At 41.8% G+C, this 20,240-nt stretch overlaps 1 protein-coding gene across 3 annotated transcripts in view; it reads right to left on the bottom strand.

Annotated features, from left to right (window-relative positions):
• BLNK (B cell linker) overlaps positions 1-20,240 on the bottom strand; it is an 83,651-nt gene that overhangs the window by 53,689 nt on the left and 9,722 nt on the right. For 2 of the 3 annotated variants that reach the window (XM_082423789.1, XM_082423790.1), the window contains exons 2-3: positions 5,927-5,992; positions 1,610-1,659 (exon numbers count right to left, since the gene is read on the bottom strand). In XM_082423789.1, coding sequence (XP_082279915.1) covers positions 1,610-1,659; positions 5,927-5,992 — 116 coding nt within the window. Of the gene's footprint in view, positions 1-1,609; positions 1,660-5,926; positions 5,993-20,240 lie in introns of those variants that run through there. The other variant, XM_082423791.1, reaches the window with a different exon arrangement.

The raw sequence follows: 20,240 nt of genomic DNA, 5'->3' as shown, positions 1-20,240 counted from the left end.
GCTGTCTCTCCCTGACTGGACCAGACAGGCTTGGGAGGTCATCACAGGAGGTGTCCAAGTGGAAAGTGGGCCTTGTGTGTGGTGCATGGTGGGGGGGGGGTATCTTTAAGCATTGGATTGGATGTTAGATTATATGACCTCTGGGGTTCCTTTTAAACCTGAGACTCCATGAGTCCATATTTTCCCATCAAACCTTTGGGTACCTAACAGGTTCAGTCTGCTTTGATTTCTTTTCTTTTTTAGAACTTGGAGGGGAAAATGTATTTGTTCTCTTTAACTTTTCTTTTTTTTTGGCTGTACCACTCGGCTTGTGGGATATTAGTTCCCCAACCAGGGATTGAACCCAGGCCCTCCGCCAGGGAATTCCCTCATTTGCTTTTGATTAAGTAGATTTTAGACAAGATTGGGTGTGTTCAGGGTGGTTTGGCCATAGACAAATTAGGTAGATTTTAAAAGTCAGAATGGGGTGTTTATTCTTTAGCTCCAAATTGCAAAGGAATCCCCTAATCAACTGTCTAGGCTTGCTGACTGATTGGCAATGTGAGGTCAATAAATACTGTGTGACCTAGTGAGTTCTGGAAAGTGACCAGTGGGTCAATGACCAGACTTGGTGTGCTGGTCAGCATTTCTGAGTGTGATAAGATTTCATCAGTGCCCAAGGGGAACTCAACTACCTGATTTAATGCTCTCTTGATCAGTGGCAGAAAAAAATAAAATACAATAGTAATCATCCTTTAAGGTTGTGATTTGGTTTTAGCTGTTGCCCTATAGAGGAAGAGTCTTCATCAATGTCTGTAGCTTTGTGGTTTTCACTGAGGGCTGTATAGATCTGTCCACATCCAGGACATCTTTATATTTAAGCCAGTAGAAAGAGATTTTAGACCTATCCTCCCAATGCGTCTGTTCTAGAAAAGGAAAGTGTAGTGGATAGTTTACTTAGCTTACTGCTGCCATAAACACTACCAATCTCAAGACTAACTCCTCTTCCCTGACAAAGTTGATCCTAGGTGGAATGGGGTTGCAGGGCAAAAACTTGGAGAGCACTGATTAACTATGTGCTATCAGTAATTTATTCCACACCCCTCACCCCCACCTCACTGACCCTCAAGTATCTATTTTAACAATTCTTTGTCTAGGAAGCCTTCCATTCCCCACTTCCTGCACATTCTCCACCTCAGATTAGGTTAGGTACTGTTGCTATGTACTTCCATAGAACTTTGTGCTTCCCCATCACGTTGAATTGTAATTGCTTTTAATATCATTTATCTTCCCTTCTAGGCTATAAATTCTGTGAATATGGAGATTATATCTATTTTATTTTCACTGTATTTCTGCTAAAACCTTGTATATGCCTGGCACATGGAAGTTGCCTAGTACATATTTGATAAATAGGTGAGTGGATGGATGGATGGATGGATGGATGGATGGATGGATGGATTGAAGGACTACTACCTCCCCACTACAGTCAAATGCCTAATAGATTTGGTCATTCTTAAAATTAGGATGGCCTCCTTTTGTTTTCAAATGAGTAGAACAGTGTTCTCTTTTCAAGAAGTAACTGTGAGCATTAGATTAGTCAAGAGTCCAAGTATCTTAGAAATACTCTTACCTGAGGCATAGTCCCTTTGCGGAACACTTGGAGGTGCTTTGACTTTCAGCCTGTAAATAGCAAATTAGACAACTGGTCAGTGAGTAGGACAACTGTTGTTAAGGTCCATGATATAAGCATGTTCAGAGATAATGGATAGATAACTAATAGAATAATAGTTTCTTTTGGACTCATCATATTGAAAGACTAAACATACTGTAAATGTAGCGAAGCCATTAGTCAGCGGTTTCCCACCTCTCCCCATCTCCCCAATGTGGCAGTGACTTGACAAAAGTGAAGTTGGGAGGTGAAAGGGCTCCGAGAGGCCAGAATACATGTAAGCGCTGAACTCAGAGGTTCAAGGAAGGTAAATGTTGATTGGTTGATAGGAAGGGAAGAGAAGATGAACTCTATTTTAACAAATAACTTAATAAACGCTTTAAATAATAGTAAAAAATTAACAGTTTAGCTGTAGGTTGGATTGAAATTATTTTTGTACTATTGAAAAACTGCCAAATAAGTGAGCAGTGAGTGTCTCCAGCTTGGGGATTGTGATATTTAGATTAGAAGTTGAACTGTTTCAAGCACTCTCAAAACTGCTATCTTTATGCACATATAAAATGTTCTGAATATTCACAATGCTTCCCCACTCATTAAAAGGAGAAAACTAAAATTACATTTCAAAAATGTATCCCAGTTTTTAGGCTTTTTACAAGTTCTGACAACACTTTCTCTCTCATTATTTGAAATGTGTAAGGTTGATAGTAAATTATTATTTTTAATAATAGTTACCCATTTTATTTAAGAATGATTTGCTTAGTGAAATTTAAAATATATATAAATAAACCTATATAAAACCCAGTAGCCTTCATATACTAAAATATCACATCTCTTTATATAAGCAGTGTATAAGGTAACCATTACATACAAAACATATTTCATTTTTGGGGAAAAAAAGCAGTACAGAAAATCATGTTTGATTACAAAAAACAAGCCTTATAAACAAGAACTGTAATGTTGCAAAAATAACAATATTTATATTTGCCTAGAAATTCTGCTTTTTGTTTCCCCAAAGGCTCTCCGGTTTATTATTTCATTTAATTCTCAGCAAGCCAGCAGGGCGAGCTGGGAAGACATTGTCATTAGACCTATGATGAGGTCCAGAGAGAGATTGTCCAAGGTGCTGAAGGGAAGAAAAACAAAAACAAAAGTGTATCTGGTGCCAGGTCTGTTCATGGAACAGTAAGATTTCAAAAAACACAAACCGACTATTACTTGTTATTGCCTTCCTTTCAAAAAAGAAAAGAAAGGGTATTTTAATACCCCCAAATGTCTGAAGGTCATCATCTCAGAATAAAGGACAGATTCAAGAGATTACCGTTGGTCACTGAACACTGACCAAGAATAAGAGGTGTGGTTTGGGCCTCACTGAGCAGCCAGCAGCTGCATGCCAACCCCCAACACTTACAGGTCCTTATTTTCTCATTTGGCCATGAACCAGTGACAACTCTGTTATGCTCTTCTGTTAGGAAACCAGTGTGCTCAACTGTGCTTCCTCCTTTCAAGGTGGCACCTGTTGCTTGGTTACGAGTGAGAGCTTAACTTCGGGGCACTTAGACCCAAAGGGCCATTGACTTCACCCAGGGTAATGACTGTGGCAGCCATATTTTCCAAGCTGAGAAGAAAACATGGTTTGTCAAGTAAAAGTGTATTTAGGGATAATGGGCAGAATGAAGTAGAAATTATGTGGAAAAATTTGAGCTCCATGGCTTCTGTTAAGTATGACTGGCCATGGAATAAAGAGACATTTTATACAAAGACTTCATATTATTGAGAGAATTGGAGTATTGTAAAATTGGCAACTGTGGGATAATTAATCTAGAATTGCTCGTAATTAAAACAATGACTGGCAGGGTTCTCTCATTTCAATGAGATTCTATATATATCAGAAATAAGAAATGAAAATAATCACACACCTCTCCCCATCACAGGACAGAACACGAAGACAAATTCTTCTCCTGTATGAGATGACCACTGCCCCACGAGCAGAAGACCATTTAAACTATTTTATGATGATCAGTTATACATATTGAAACTCGTTTACATTTTATAGCCTAAAAACACCACAAAAAGTGATTTCTTACTCTTTTTTTAAAAAATTTTATTTATTTTTTGGCTGCATTGGGTCTTTGTTGCTGCGTGCGGGCTTTCTCTAGTTGTGGTGAACGGGGGCCACTCTTCATTGCGGTGCGCAGCCTTCTCATTGTTGTGGCTTCTCTTGTTGCGAAACACAGACTCTAGGTGCACAGGCTTCAGTAATTGCAATACACGGGCTTCAGTAGTTGCAGCGCGTGGGCTCAGTAGCTGCAGCACGCAGGCTCTAGAGCACAGGCTCTGTAGTTGTGGCGCACGGGCTTAGTTGCTCCGCAGCATGTGGAATCTTCCTGGACCAGGGCTCGAACCCGTGTCCTCTGCATTGGCAGGCAGATTCTTAACCACTGCGCCACCAGGGAAGTCCCTGATTTCTTACCCTTAAGTTTAGCAAAGACCAAAAAAAAAAAAAAGATACTCTGTTCTGAAAGCACAAGGAAATGAGCTTTTATCCACTATTGGTGGTACAAAATTTTTGGACAGCAATTTGGTAATATCAAGCAAAATTTCAAGGGCACAAATCCTTCTACCCAGAAACTAGAAATTTCAGTTCAGTAATTTAGCTTTCTGGTACATTCAAAGTCTGCAAAGGATATTTATTGAAGTATTATTTGTGACAGGTAAACTAAAAGAAATGGCCACAAAATTTTGACAGATATTATCAAATTGGCCTCCAAAATGTACGTTTAAACTCCTACTCCCACTTTAAAAAATGTCCACCAATATGTAACTGGTTAAATGAATAATACATTTATAGTAGACTATTAATTATCTGTTTAAAAGGTATATGGTGGGCTTCCCTGGTGGCACAGTGGTTGAGAATCTGCCTGCCAATGCAGGGGACACGGGTTCAAGCTCTGGTCTGGGAAGATCCCACGTGCCGCGGAGCAACTAAGCCTGTGTGCCACAACTACTGAGCCTGCTCTCTAGAGCCCACGAGCCACAGCTCCTGAGTCCGCATGCCACAACTACTGAAGCCCAGGTGCCTAGAGCCCGTGCTCCACAACAAGAGAAGCCACTGCAATGAGAAGCTCACACACCGCAACGAAGAGTAGCCCCACTCGCCATAACTAGAGAAAGCCTGCGCACAGCATGAAGGCCTAACGCAGCCAAAAAATAAATAAATAAGTAAACTTAAAAAAAAAGGTATATCGTTATTTTTACATACTAACAAAGAAAGATGTCCGTGATTTAGCATTAATTAAAACCAACAAAGCAAGTTGGTAGAATGTGTATGTGGTATGATGCCACTCATGATGAAAATGTATGTACATACAGGTATGGACTATATCTATGTCAGTGTGTGTATGTGTGTGTGTAAACATACACATATAGATATATAAACCAAATTCACTCATGCTGTGTCCATTTCGGGGAGTGGGTTAGGGTGGGGATGGGAGAAAGTGAGAGATTTTGACTTTGTACAATTCTGAACTCTTTGATTTTCTTTTTCCTGGTGAATCTGTATTACTTTCATAAAAACAAAAACAAATAAACCTTAAAAAAAATCTTAACAGAATACCATTTCCCCTTTCCCCTTGACTTAGATTTTGAGTGGCAAATGCTGGTATGTACAATGTACAATTTCTATTCTCTAAAAAACAACAACAACAACAACAAAAAGAACCTTAGGGGGCGTGTGTGTCTGTGTGTGTGTGTGTCTGTGTGTCTGTGTGTGCAGGAAGGTTTGGAATTCTAACTTGCGCTCTTCAAGTGCCAATTGAAAACACCATTTTAAGGCCATAATTGAAAAAGCAGAAATCAAAATATGGAAACAGTTATGGCATCCTAAAGAAGTCAGGCTGTGTTCTTGCAACTTCTCTTTTGGATTTCTCCAAGTGTGTCCTAGTGACCCTTAGCTAAGTGGTAAAAGAAGCTGACTGTCCTGCTTCTATAAAGGTCTCTTTTGATGTTTGCCAGGCACCTTGAATGGCATAGCTCAGCTTTCCAGCAGTGAGAGAGAAAAGCAAGGTGCCTGAGTACCACCCACTCATTCACCATGTTTCCTGAATGTGGGTCTGACCACCATGACTCTAGCCATGAGTAAGACAGTGTCACATGCTAGAGAGGTTGCGACTCATCACTCGGGTAACAGGGAAATTTTGTGTTCTTCCACTTAGTGCAGGCTGACATAAGATGTTATTTACATAAATAAGTGCTCACATAGTGCTGTGGCATCTAACTTACTTTTTGATCTTGTTCATTATTCCACCTTCATTGTTCTTGATATCATGGACCATTTTTTGAAGCTGCCTGTAAGAAATGAAATTAAACATAAAATATTAGCAACTAGGTTGATTTTTTTAAAAGTCTTCTCTCTTTCCTGAGTATAAAAAAAAAAAAAAAGAGAAAACAACTTACCATAAACCCCCAAACAGCATGAATTATATTGTATTTCATTAAGTTGACCATTTTCTACTTGAGCAGAGGGAAGGTGTGACCGATTCTATAAGGAGTGTGGTCACTGGGCCATGCCCCCACCTGTTGAAGTCTGGGTCAGTCTCAGGCTGTAAGAGGAATTCTGACTCTCAGATATGTCTGCTCTGAGGAGACATGTGAGCTATCACAAGCCTCACTGTTTATCACTTATTGTCCTCGGAGCATCAACATTGCAAGGATGGAGCTACCTTGAAGGACACAGTATAGACAGAAATCAGCCTCAAGATTTTTTTTTTCTTGGTTAACTTTACTAGGTAGAATCTGGAAAATTGAACAGATATCTGAAACTTCCGCAGAACAAAAAGTAATATGCACAAAATCGAAAGATAAATGACATGCTGGAAGAAATATTTGCAACACATAATAATAAGAAGAACTACATGTTTTGATTAACAAAGAAATTTTACAACTCAGTAAAAAAAGCTTAAAAAGGTGATAGGAAAATGAGCAAAAGATGTGAACGCACAGCTAACAGGAAAAAAATGCCAGTGGCCAACAGACCAATGAAAAGTTATTTAACATCACTTATATTTAAAGAAATCTAAATGGAAACAATGAGATATCATGTTCTGTCTAGCAGATGGGCAAAACTTAGTAAGCGTAATAATTCCCAGGGTTGACAAGTGTATGAGAATACAGATATTCTTGGGAATATAAATTATTACAATCAGTATCTGTCAAAATGTAAAACCACCATGCTTTTTGACCTGGAAATTCCACTGCTAGGAATTTACCTTATGAACATAGTCACAAACTATACAAACATTATACATATCAGCATGTTTATTCCAGAATTATGTGTAATAACCCTAATCCTTCCTGCCTTTCCCACTAAAAACACCTGGAAACAACCTAAATGCCCATTTATCATTAAACGGGAACTAGTTAAATACACGTTGATAAAACCATAAATGGAATACCACAGACCTTAAAAAAATACATCTATATTGCTGATATGCTATATTGCTATATTGCTGATATACTCTGATACTCGAGATATTATTAAGTTAAATGAAAATGGAGGATGAGGAGAAAGAAAAGAAAGAAGGAAAATTCAGAATATGCATATATTTTTTTGTGGGGAAAAAAAGACATACATACATGTGTGCTGGTATGGGCATAACTTTTTAGAAGGACATGCAAGAAGTTGTTAAATGGTTTTCAAAGCTAATTGTAATTAGAAAAGTTTATAGATTAAAAAAAGGGTCAGAGTATAGGACCATGTTTTGTTTTCTTCGTAATGATTTTCTAACTTAAAATATATCTAAATAAAATTTCACATGGTTCTGCCTTGAAAGAGTAACATATTTGAATTGACCTTCCAGGCAAGCCTTTCCTTTGTTCTGAGAAAGCTATTTCATTGGGCCCTTTAGTTAATGAAATGTAAACTTGTATATAGCCATTGTTCTAGAAGAAAATGGACTTTTTCCATTAAAAAATGCAGATTTTTCTCACTTTGGGAGCTAAGCCCTCTGTTAGCTAATATGAAGAGTGGTGCATAATTAGGCTTAGCATACGTCTAGGAAACCCCGTTGATTGGAATTGGAATCTGGGAGAACTAGTCTCTTGGACTATGTATGGACTTATGACTCATATGCTGCAAAGTTTTTCGGTGTAGGGATGGAGCAGTTGAGAGGATGAGAGGACAGCTTGTCAGAGGAACTCCGCCTGGCCTGGCCTGTTTGCGTCCTCCACTAAGTGTTAATTTCAGGCTAACTCTCCCGTGCTGATGTTCTGCTGTAGTTGTTTCCTGAGGGCCACTGGGCATCAAGGAAATGGCGGAAGATTTATTGCGTAGGTGATAGACATTCCTACTCTCAACAACCTTGGGAAAAGGGAGATTGTCAAACAAGAAGTGGGAACTTAGACTGGGGATTTGGGGGAGCTCTTTTCCCTTCTAGGTCTAATGACTGTGAGGACCTGGAGACCTGAAGAGCACAGACAAACCTGAGGGGTTTTCAGTGGTGGGGAGCTGGAGGGGTGGGGAGGTAGCCCTGAACCTGAGACTGGGTCTGGGCCTCTGCGTTGAGAAGAGCCATCCACAACGCCATCAGTAGCCATTTTCAACGAGATAATTCTCTTTATTGTCCCTGAATCTTCAGTAGTATCCTGTCAGGATCTGCAGCCCAGCCTTGGTTGGGCTGTGGGGAAGAGAGTTTCCCATTGGCACGGAGCGGTGGAGTGCAGAGGGAGGACAGGCTGGAGAGTGGAGAAGAAAGAGAAGAGAGACTTCTTTCAGGACATCCTTAAGGCTGCATCTTGGGGAATCATTTACATAACTGGGGGACCCAGTGAGGGGCCCAAGTTCAGATATGGGAAGGTCAGTGCCAGTCATAATTTGGGTAACAAAGGAAATGAGGCCACATCTTATATCACCAGTTAGGGGCATGTTGACTCCATATGTGTGAGAGCTCAGCAAAGCACCGGGCTCAGCGGCAGAGAGAGAAGGATGGATGAGAGAGAAGAGGACCAACTGGCTCATCAGAGACACACGGAGGGTCCTTCAAGCTGGACTCTTGAGTTACCTCAGAACCATACAGTATTCTAGAATTTGTTCACGTACATCCTGTGCAAACCCCTTTCTCCTTTACCGGAGGAACTATAGAGAATCTGTGAGATAGAGGAATGAGTGAAAATGAAAAATAGGAGGTCTGGGAGTAGAGAGGAAGTGAGATTGAGAGAGAGGTTGAAATGGATTGATTGGAAAGAAGTTGAATAATTTCAAGTGGAGAGCAGAGGGCACCCCTGGTTATAAGCTAACTGTAACAGAGTGGAATGTCTTTAGCCTAAGTTAATGCCTAACCGGGTAAAAGGCCAAAATGAGCCAGATTGAAGGATCCTATCAGAGGCCCATCAAGAGTGGGACACAGGCAGAGTTACAGGGAGCCAGCGGCTGACTTGCATAAGTGACTTTGCTGTAGGTGTAGACAAACAGATGTTTCAAATAGTTGCAAAAAAGTTTGATGTAATTTTGTCCTTTGTTCAACTTGGTAGTTGATGCTTCTTGGCATTTCCTAATTACTTTTAATTATAGATTATTAAAATAATTATAATCTATAACTATAGTAAATTGTTGAATTTTTCTCCTCCCTCTGCATCTCATTCACACAGACACTGACATCCACACACTGCTCAGTTACAACTGCCAAACTTAGGTTACCTTACAAGTCAGTGTCCCCCAAACCAAGAAAATGTGGTAATGCTCTCAGCTCATTTTATCAACTCTTCATACACTGTGTGATGCACAGCTTTTGCTGCCCTCTAGTATCTTGTGCTCCATTTTGGAGCACATTTTTTCCTCTACCACAACTTGCAGGATATGCAATAGCAAAGAAATGTGCACCTGGACTGTTTCAGGAGAGGATTCTCTTGAGCTGAACATCAGTTGTTTCACTGTGTTAAGTTGTGTTAAGTTGTGTGTGGGTGAAAATAGGTAAGGCATAAAAGAGCTGCACTTTGATTTTCCGTTTCTGAGATATCCTTCCATGTCTGGGAGAATGATAATAGGATCACAATGTTCTAATTTTTTAAAGTTGTGAAGAGACAGCCATGTGTATGTAACAAAATAAAACAAAGAACATAGCTTATCTAATACACATTTTAAGACAATATTAATATGTAATTTTTAAGCAGTATGGTATTTACGCATTTAAAAATGGTGAACAGGTAATATAAATAATTATATTTATTATTCCTTGTATAAACCAAATTGAATTTTGTATTCTCTCCTTTGCCATTGTTTAAAAATTTTTTTTCAAAGTTTTGAGTTAATATCAACAAACTTAGTTATTTAACAACACACTGTAGTAGTGTGGCCCTGGCTGAGCATGGATCTCAACAAATTTAGATCCCACGAGGTCCTGAGAGAGGAAAAATCATCATTTGAAAGTTACCAGCAGTTTTTTGCCTTCAAAGAAGCAGCTTACTTTAGAATCTGATAGACCAGTTGTCCTCACACCAAACTGCACCGGAATCACCTGGAGGCCCTTTGAAACCCAGAGTTTCACTCCACCCCCGGAGTTTCTGATTGGGTACGTCTAGGTAGGGCTGGAGAATTTGCATTTCTTTTTTTTTTTTTTAAAGTTATACAATTTATTTATTTATTTATTTATTTATTTATTTTTGGCTGCGTTGGGTCTTCGTTTCTGTGCGAGGGCTTTCTCTAGTTGTGGCAAGCGGGGGCCACTCTTCATCGCGGTGCGCGGGCCTCTCACTATCGCGGCCTCTCTTGTTGCGGAGCACAGGCTCCAGACGCGCAGGCTCAGTAGTTGTGGCTCACGGGCCTAGTTGCTCAGCGGCATGTGGGATCTTCCCAGACCAGGGCTCGAACCCGTGTCCCCTGCATTGGCAGGCAGATTCTCAACCACTGCGCCACCAGGGAAGCCCAAGAGAATTTGCATTTCTAACAAGTTCCCAGGTGGTGCTGACTCTACTGCTCAGAAGCCCACCCTCTGGGCTCAGCTGTGATGGGTCATGCCTTTTCCCACTGCGGGCCTTTTAGTTGTGTCAAGTAAAGCAAACACCTGCTTGAGGAAAATTAAAATCCTTGTTAACCCCCGTGCAAAGTTTCAGACAGAGAAGCTGAGTGGTCAGTTTGGTAACCTGATTTGGACGTATTCTTTACCAGACTGTCACTTCTTTATGGGACTTGATTTTTCTCTGTGTGAATTTAGACTACGTTATGCCTGTATATTTTTATTTTTCTTATAGTCACTTTCTTCTTGAGCCACAGTTTGTAAAAGCTGCAGAGTGGAGATGAAGGGGCTACAGGAAGGATGTGCCCCTGACACTGTGCAGTAATCCAGAAGCAACTGGACCTGCTCTGAGCAGAGTGCTATGGCTGGGATTTTGCCCTTCCTCATATGGTGTTCTAACACGGAATAGCACAGACTGTGGTGGCATTGGGATGAAGACACAACCATAGCCCTATCTGTGGGGGGTGTGCTGTCCTTGCTGTCACTCGTCCTGTGAAGACTGCAGTCCAGAAACCGGCAGTGAAGAAAATGAGGATGTGGTCGGCAGGTCTTGGGCTCTGGTATCGGGATGTTTCCTGTCTTCCTGGGGCCTCCTGGTTGCTGGTCCCTGGACTACAGGTTGAGTTGGCCTCTAGTAGCATTCATTCTCATGATGCAGAGGTGAGCTGGCACTCTGGCTGGGAGCAAAGCAGGGAGGACCTGAGGAAGGGTCCAGGACACTAAGCGAAGCCTTGACTAGTAGCAAATGTAAGTCATTCTTTGTGTTATACTTCCCTTCTGTTATTCCTCAAACTTCAGTGAAGTCTTATTAACTCTGTTAGGACTGTGGGGAAATAAGGGATGGGTTGGTGGAAGGAGCCCAAGAAATCCAGATGGAACCTAGAAGATAACCCTCTGCACCAGAGAATGGCTCCTAGAGACTAATGAATGAATCTGGACACAAGCAAGAGCCAGAGTAGAGATGTGGGACGTGCAAGCAGCCCCAGGACACCCAGAATCCCAGGGGAAGGAATTCTGTAAAAGTGGGCTAGGGCTACTATGATTTGAATGGCAAAAGATAACCATTTTTCTTTTCTTTTTTTTTCCTTTTCTTTTTTGGACTCAGGTAAGTAGTGGCTGGTTACACAAGCTGTACATTTTTTAATTTCTGATGATTTCTGATTTAAAATGTAATATGTGCTAAGTAAAAGAACCCAATCTGAAAAGACTACATGCTGTATGATTCCACCTGGAATCTGGAAAAGGCAAAACCACGGAGACAGTAAAAAGATCAGAGGTTTGTTAGGAGTTCAGGAAGAGGAAAGGATTTTTAGGGAACATGGGATTTTTAGGGCAGTGAAACTATTTTGTATGAGACTGTTAATGGCAGCTGTATGCAATAGATGTTCATTGTAGATGAACTTGGGTAGATTTCCTCCAGGCTGGAAGGTACTCCAGAATTGGGTTTTATTATTATTATTGTTGCTGTGGGGTTTTTTTTTTTTTTTTGGTAGTGGCAGGGAGGGTTGACTGAGAACACTCCCCAACCTGACATGGCTGATTGGCACAGAAGGATGGATTGGTGGGATGCAGAGCGCCACTAGGGCTGGGATTGGGGTGGGGGACACTGGGAAGGCAGCTGCACGTGGCCAGATCAGCAAAGAGTAGTCCAAAAACAGACATATTTCACTAAAAACCTTTCTAATAATTTTTATTATATACAGGACACGATTTAAAAGATGGTATCATCTGCAAGAAGTGCTTTTTTTAAAGTTTAGTAGAAAAAAAATCAGAAAACATCTTGTTTTCCTTTTAGCTTCTTAGTGCACTCACAGAGGACCATGAAAAGGCAGGTTTTAGGGTATTTTTTTTCACTCTGTTTTTCTAGAAAAAGTGGAGTGTAAAGCAATGTTAATCTGAGAAAATCCCTATTTAATCTGGATTTAGGAATGGATTAAAGAGGGTTTCATATTCAAGCAACTCTTCACAAACAAAAAGAGCAGGCAACTCCTTCCTCCTTCTTCATCCCCCACATCTTAACCTCAAGCCCAGTTCTGGAGTTTCATCCTTTCAGTATGCGTGGGGCTGGTCCTTCCCCTGAAGCCAAGATCCAAGCCTACAGCTGCCCCTTTGCACCAGGAAAAAGCTGCCTCTGCCAGTGTACCTCTCCAATCCATGCTCTGAAGCTTTGTCAGGGCCTATTCAGCTAATGTTTCTAAAACCCAGCTTTCACCAGGCCACTCCCTCCTCAAGGGCCTGCAGCACCCCAGTGTCTACTGAATCAAGCCTGGCTTTTTGTTACTCTTGGCCGAGAGTTATTCAGTCTCACCCTGAGTTCCCAGAACTGCAAGGGTGACTGCCTGTGAATTATCTACACCTACTTGGTTGGGTACCCTTATGACAGCTACCTGTGCTCTCCTCACAACTGGCCTGGTATCTCCAACTTATATGTTTCTTAGATCAAATTGGAGTAGAAATATCTCTAATATTGTCTTTGGTATATAGAGAGGCAAAGAAAACATCCAGTCTCTTAACTACTTCATGTTATGAACGGATTTTTAAAAATGTGACTATCATCACTAGGTCTGCTGATTCTTTAGCTGACTTCCTCCTTTTACAGGAGTTTAAATGATCTCATTATTGACTCTGGATTTCTTTTTTAAGATGCTGCTAATCATTTTATGGTATATTTTATTTTTGTTATTAAATTTAACAAGTAATTAAATAATCTGGTGTTCTTGGATCTTCAGGCTTGAAATTTCCAAGCTTTTTTTTTTTTTTAACTTTTTCTCTCTCTCACTGACTATTCATCTCCTCTCATCAGTTACATCAGTTCATCTTCAGACGCATCTTACCCATCTCTGTACCCTCCTATCCACTCCTTCAGCTACAGCCATTGTGATCTCATGGATGGTGGACTATGCCAGTGTTCCCTCATCTTTTGTTTTTCACTTTTTATTTTATATTGGAGTATAGTTGATTAACAAGTTGTGCTAGTTTCAGGTGTGCGTCAAAGCGACTCAGTTATACACACGCATGTATCCACTCCTTTTCAAATTCTCCTCCCATTCAGGTCACCACATAACATTGAGCAGAGTTCCCTGTGCCGTACAGTAGGTCCCCGCTGGTCATCCACTTTAAATACAGCAGTGTGTACGTGTCAATCCCAAACCCCCTAACTATCACCCCCACCCCGCTTCCCCCTCGGTAACCACAAGTTCGCTCTCCAAGTCTATGAGTCTGTTTCTGTTTTGTAAATAAGTTCATTTGTATCATTTTTCTTTAGATTCCGCATATAAGCGATAGCATACGATATTTCTCTCTCTCTGTCTGACTTACTTCACTCAGTATGACAATCTTTAGGTCCATCCATGTTGCTGCCAATGGCATTATTTCATTCTTTTTTTAAAATAAATTTATTTATTTATTTGTTTTCTATTTTTGGCTGTGTTGGGTCTTCGTTGCTACGCATGGGCTTTCTCTAGTTGAGGCAAGCGGGGGCTACTCTTCATTGCGGTGTGTGGGCTTCTCATTGCAGTGACTTCTCTTGTTGCAGAGCACAGGCTCTAGAGCGCAGCCTCAGTAGTTGTGGCGCACGGGCTTAGTTGCTCTGCAGCATGTGGGATATTCCTGGGCCAGAGATTGAACGTGTCCCCTGCATTGGCAGGCGGATTCTTAACCACTGCGCCACCAGGGAAGCCCTATTTCATTCTTTTTATGGCTGAGTAATATTCCATTGTATATATGTACCACATCTTCTTTATTCATTCCTCTGTGGTCCCCCATCTTGTCTCCCTACCCTCAGTCTCTCCGCTTCCCCATGTTCATTTTCTTAAATTGCTTTTATCATGTCATTCCACTCATGAATAGTCTTCGATGTCTCCCTGTTTCTTGCAGGATAAGGTAAAAGCTCATTAGCTTGGCATTCAAAGGCCTTCAAAATTTGGACACCAAACATTTTAGACATAATTAACCCACTGTTATGAACCCACAATTGTTACCATTCCATCCCACCAGCCCACGGCCCAGCTCAAGTCATCCCTTTCCCCTTACAGATCATTTCTAGGGCACAGGAAGGGAGGTCACTTAAGGAAAGAGCACTGGATTGAGAGTCCAGAGATGCAGATTCTACTCTAATCTCTGAAGCTTCCTGGCTGTGCAAATCTGAGCAATTCTTGTCACAGTTAATGCTTCATTTTCTCCTATAAAATGAGAAGGCTGGATTACACGGACATTCAAGTCTTTCACAGCTCTAAATTATATTTCTATATATCCTGAATTCATAGCACTCAGGTAGTACTTAGTCATTTAATCTCCAGTGCTATAGCAATTTTTGAATTATGATTTGGCTCACATGACATCTTTTGTATTTTATATCTTAAACTGTTTTTTTGTCCTAAACTGAAAATAGTTTTTTTGTTCAGTTTATGAAAGTAATACAGCTAATTTTTAAAAATTCATGTGATACAGATAGATAACAAGTGAAAACTACTCATAATTCTTTGCTGGGAACAGGGAAGATCAGAGAGCTGTAAGAATCCTAAAAAGGGAGTGACTGCTTTGAGGTTTTAAGATGAAGTGACCTGAGAGCTGGATCTTGATGGGAAAATAAAAATTCACCGGGCAAAAGAGTGAGGAACAGCAGCTAGGTAGTGGGAACAGCAACTACAAAGGCTCAGAGGAAATTTTCTGAGATGTTTGGGGTCTAGTGAGAAGCTGAGAGTGGCAGGAATTGGGGGTATTGGGGGAAGGTGCGGTCAAAGCTGAGGCTGGGTTGGGGGGATACAGGGAGTCAAGGACCTTGTTAGTCAGGCCAAGGAGATGGGTTTTATAGGCAACAGGAAGCCTTTGGAAACCTTTACTCAGAGGCGTGTCATGATTAGGGTGGAAGAATGGAGGAGGGCCTGGGCATGGTGACACTGGTGGCTCAGAGACCAGTAGGAAGGCAACTCTGCTGGGCCCTGGCCCAAGCCCACAGCAGTGGGATCCCCAAAATAGTGGGGTAACACTAGGAGTGGCCTTCAGGGCCTCAGCTGGGCAGAAGAGAGAATTGACGGCCACAAGGCCAACAGTTCTCACAGAGGACTGTGCTGGAACACAGCGCCGTGTCAGTGACCTGGTCCTCTCTTCATTTAAAATGTCAATATTTTGTTCATCATGGAATTTTTTGCATTAATTTTGATTTTTAAAATATTACATGAAAATATTATTTCTTGATTTACTGACTTGGGGGGCCTCCCCCTTAAAGTTTAATATTATTATTTGTTTTATGTAAGACATGTGTTTGTCTTATTTACTCCACAAATATTCAGTGAGTGCAGACTGTGTAGGGCATGTGTGGATCCAGAGCTACCCTGAACACAAACCCTGTGTCTGGTAATGCAGGAGGAAGGTCCCTTCTGCCACCACATCACATGTCAGAAGCCTCTGACCTATATCAGACCAGAGGACAGAGAGAGACAGATGGGTGGGGGGGGGGGTGGGAATTCTCTGATTCACACAAAATATCTTCCTTTTGGATAACTTCTGTCTCAAGACTGAAGTCTGGCTACCGACCGTCATTTTGAAGCAGAATGCCACTTTCTAGTGAGTATTCTGTTTTTTGCATGCAGCAGACCTTGTCCTATCACCAGCTTCCCTCCTCTGTCCTTTCCACAGCCTCTTCTAGCCCTGGCCTGGCTTCCTCATGCCCCATTTCCTCCAGGCCAGCCTTTCTGTGGCATTATTGGTGTTATATTTAGATTTGCAAATTCAGCAACCAAAGCTGCTTCCTTCTGGAGAGCGAGTCCACGGTGAAGCTGGCACAGAAGTTTTGGCAAGTCCTCTCCATCCTGTGATAACCTGAGAAGCCTCCCAAGAGTGAGGTAGCTCCCCCAGCCCCATTCACAGACGCAGATACAAGGCCCAGGAGGTCACCGGGCTGGTCTCAGACCACACAGCTCTGAAATCCCAACTCCTAGTTTTGCCTGTCATCAAGGTAGTCACAGAAGTTTGGTGGTGAGAGAGACTCTAGGAATATCCTGGGTCAGCATCCTCTTGGAAGGGAGGACACTAAATTCCAGAGACATTTTGCCATTGCGCCAAGATCAATTATTGAGGATTCCCCCAGCTCTTTCCCTCACACCCTGCTCCTTCCCTTTCCACACATGGTCCGAGTCTCCTTCTAGAGGACCAGCTTTTCCATGGCAGGGATGTGCCTTCCAACTTCTCATACCATAGCCCAGAGCCATGGTTACAGCCCAAGCCCAGGGAGCCAGGCTAGTGGTCAGTTGGATAATCAGTGGCGACAACAGTGAACGCCAGCGCTCACTGAGCGTGTGTTATGTGCCAGGTACTTCACGTGCATTAACTCATTTAACCCTCACAACCCTGTGAGGTAGGTCTTATTATTATCCCCATTTTAAAAAGTGTGATCCAAAAATAACCACATAACATTAAATTTATGATCGTAACCAATTTTAAGTGTACAGTCAGTAGTGTATTCACATACACATTGTATATTCACATTGTTGTGATTATCCTAATTTTTATAGTGAGAAAATATTTGCCCAGAGAAGTAATTTGCCCCAGGTCCTACATGTAATAAACAACAGAGCTGGGATTCAAAATTGGGCCATCTGACTCCAGAACCCGTGCTCTCGACCACCCCTGGATGACATGTGCTGACTTGTCTCAGCTTGGGCCCCTCACCAGGGTGGATGACCAGCTTCACCACGTGCCTCTCTGGGCACCTTCCTCTCCATCCCTGAAGAAGGCATCCAATCCCTCTACCAGCCAAGTGGTTTTTACTGGGGACACATGTGCCCCCACTGCCCTGCCACTAGTCCCCAAGGTCAGACTTGTTGCTAGATGGTTGCATGGTCTCTTAGGGGCCTGTTTCAGTCTTTAGGGAGGGGCAGAGAAAAAAGAGGAAGGGACAGATGGCAGGAAGAGGCGGAAAGAGAGGGCAGTGTGTGCAGGCGGCAGGAAGGAATGTGGCAGGGGCTCTCTGGGTCCAGAACAGGCTCACAAGCAGAGTGGCTGAGGTCAGCTGCAAGGAGACCTGGGTAGCTATCCCCATGTGCCCTTCTTATCACCCTAGTCAGAAAGGCCACCTAAGAGTCCTGGAGTAGGGGCATGTGTGCACCTTACATGTGAGCATCTCGCAGCCTGGGTTGTCTTACTAACCACCTATTAACCAGAGAAAGTAATTTGCAAGTTTCTGCAGACGCTCCACCATTTCCTTCTTTTTTTCCCACTGAGATCTACAAATATTTTGTGATAGTCTTTGGCAAGTCTAGACTGCTGAACTTGGTTATAAACAGACCAAAATTGGGCTGACTTGGCATAACCAGGACCAAGGATGATCCTATTCATATCCTGATTCCTTTCCAAAAAACTCCTTTCACACTCTACCCTATCAGAGGCAGTTAGGCTTGGGCCACACTGTTCTGACACTGATGAGATGACAGGAAACTAGGTTATACTAGCCTTAAAAAGTTCTTAGAAGATTTGCCCCTTGATGTGACAGCTGAAGTTGTCAGGCTCTCCTCCTCCCTGATTTTAAGGGTCTGTAGGGATGCAGCACTTTCCTTCCTCTTGCTGATGCTTGCCCTCACTCACCCACACAGCAGGGAGGGGCTGGGATAGAGGCAAGCTTCTTCCTAAAACATGTGAAAGCAGGTTGTGAAAAGCAAAAAAGTTGAGGGAGGCTCATGGGTTTGGAAGAGCCCCCAGAGGTCCTGTTATTTAATCCTGTACTGGGTTCTGATTTTTTTTTTTAACCTATTTTTTTAATATAAATTTATTTATTTTTGGCTGCTTTGGGTCTTCGTTGCTGCGCGCGGGCTTTCTCTAGTTGCTGCGAGCGGGGCCTACTCTTCTCTGCGTGCGTGGGTTTCTTATTGCAGTGGCTTCTTTTGTTGCGGAGCACAGGCTCTAGGCGTGCGGGCTTCAGTAGTTGTGGCACATGGGCTCAGTAGTTGTGGCTCATGGGCTCTAGAGCGCAGACTCAGTAGTTGTGGCGCACGGGCTTAGTTGCTCTGCGGCATGTGGGATCTTCCCGGACCGGGGTTCGAACCCATGTCCCCTGCATTGGCAGGCGGATTCTTATCCACTGCACCACCAGGGAAGTGCCTGGGCTCTGATTTGCTTCTTGTTCTAACTAGGTGCTGGTAGCAGGAATTTTGTGATGTTTACAGTCTTTCCTCTAACAACATAAAAATTATTGTGTGAAACTGATGATTCTCAAATTCGTAAGACTCAAGGATAAATAAGTAACTCTAATCATTTTCAGAAAATTCTGAAAATATAATCCTATGTAATTCTAGAAAAGGAATATGTTTTAAGAATTTGAGCGTGTTCTTTAAAAAATTAGCCTTCATGTGGAAAAAAAATGAGCCTTGGGTGTGTCTACATGGTACACCCACTTGTCTGGGCATTCATTTCTATAGCTAAAAGCATAGATATTTTCAGGGAGTAAAGAGAGATTTTGCAGAATGGTATTTCCGATACATTGAAAAAATTTGACTCAAGCTCATTTCTTTGGGATCTTAGTGAAAAAAAGATATTGGGGAATATCACGTGTAGGGATTGAAGTGGAAGGAAGCATTGACATTCTTAAGTGTTTACCATCCAGAAACATTTATCGATAATACATTTTTTTTTTTTTTTGGGCGCATGGCACAGCTTGCAAGATCTTAGTTCTCCGACCAGGGATCTAACCCGGGCACACTGCAGTGAAAGCCCTGAGTCCCAAACACTGGACCGCCAGGGAATTCCCCAGTTAATACATTTTTTTTTTTTTTTTTAAACAGCTTTGACACAGTATCTAATTGGTCGAACAAAAATATGATCATGGATCCTCATAATATTTTATGGTAAATATGGAAAATAATTTCATTACCAAAAATTCATCATTCCACCATTTCAAAGTGTTCAACTCAGTGGTATTTAGTAAATTCACAGTGCTGTGCAATCACCACCACTAACTAGTTGCAGAACAGTTCCTCGCCCCAAGTAGTCATTAGCAATTTTAAAGCAGATTTTTTTTTCCAATTTACTTTTGAGGCACACGAATAGCTTTTGTTTTAGTCATGTTAAGAGTTGTTTTCAGCATTCATCAGGTGAATTTGACCAGTCATCTGGGATTGGTTGGGCAACTGTGATAATCTGTATATGTGGTGATGACATGAAATCAAAAGGTTTTCAGTTGTAAAAAGCGGACTTTGACCCTGAACAGGCTGTAAAGACAATTCAAAAGGCAAAATAGTTACATAAATGTAGAGGGTCCAGTTTTCCAGCGATGTGATATTACATTTGCCATTTTCCTTTTTGAAAGTATACTTCTCCTGTTTGTATTTGATTCTACTGTAGTTATTTGCACTAAAAATGACTGTTTCCTTCCTGTCCAGGATCAGGTGTGGTCATTAATATGCCAAACATGCTTAAAAGGTACTCTTCACCCTGCAGCTTTTTGCACTTTGAACCAAGTAAAGTTGTAAAGTAAACAGCAACAACGTAGTCAATGGGGGAGGGCATTTCTTTCTACCTTTGAGCTCAACTCTCTAATCCTCTGGTCCAAGCAACCGCAGTCACAGCCTCCCCGCTGGGAACTCCCTTTACTTAGG

The sequence above is a fragment of the Balaenoptera physalus genome (genome assembly GCF_965194825.1).
Source record: "Balaenoptera physalus genome assembly, chromosome: 14".
Lineage (NCBI taxonomy): Eukaryota > Metazoa > Chordata > Mammalia > Artiodactyla > Balaenopteridae > Balaenoptera > Balaenoptera physalus.
This window is presented reverse-complemented; position numbering and strand designations above follow the sequence as displayed.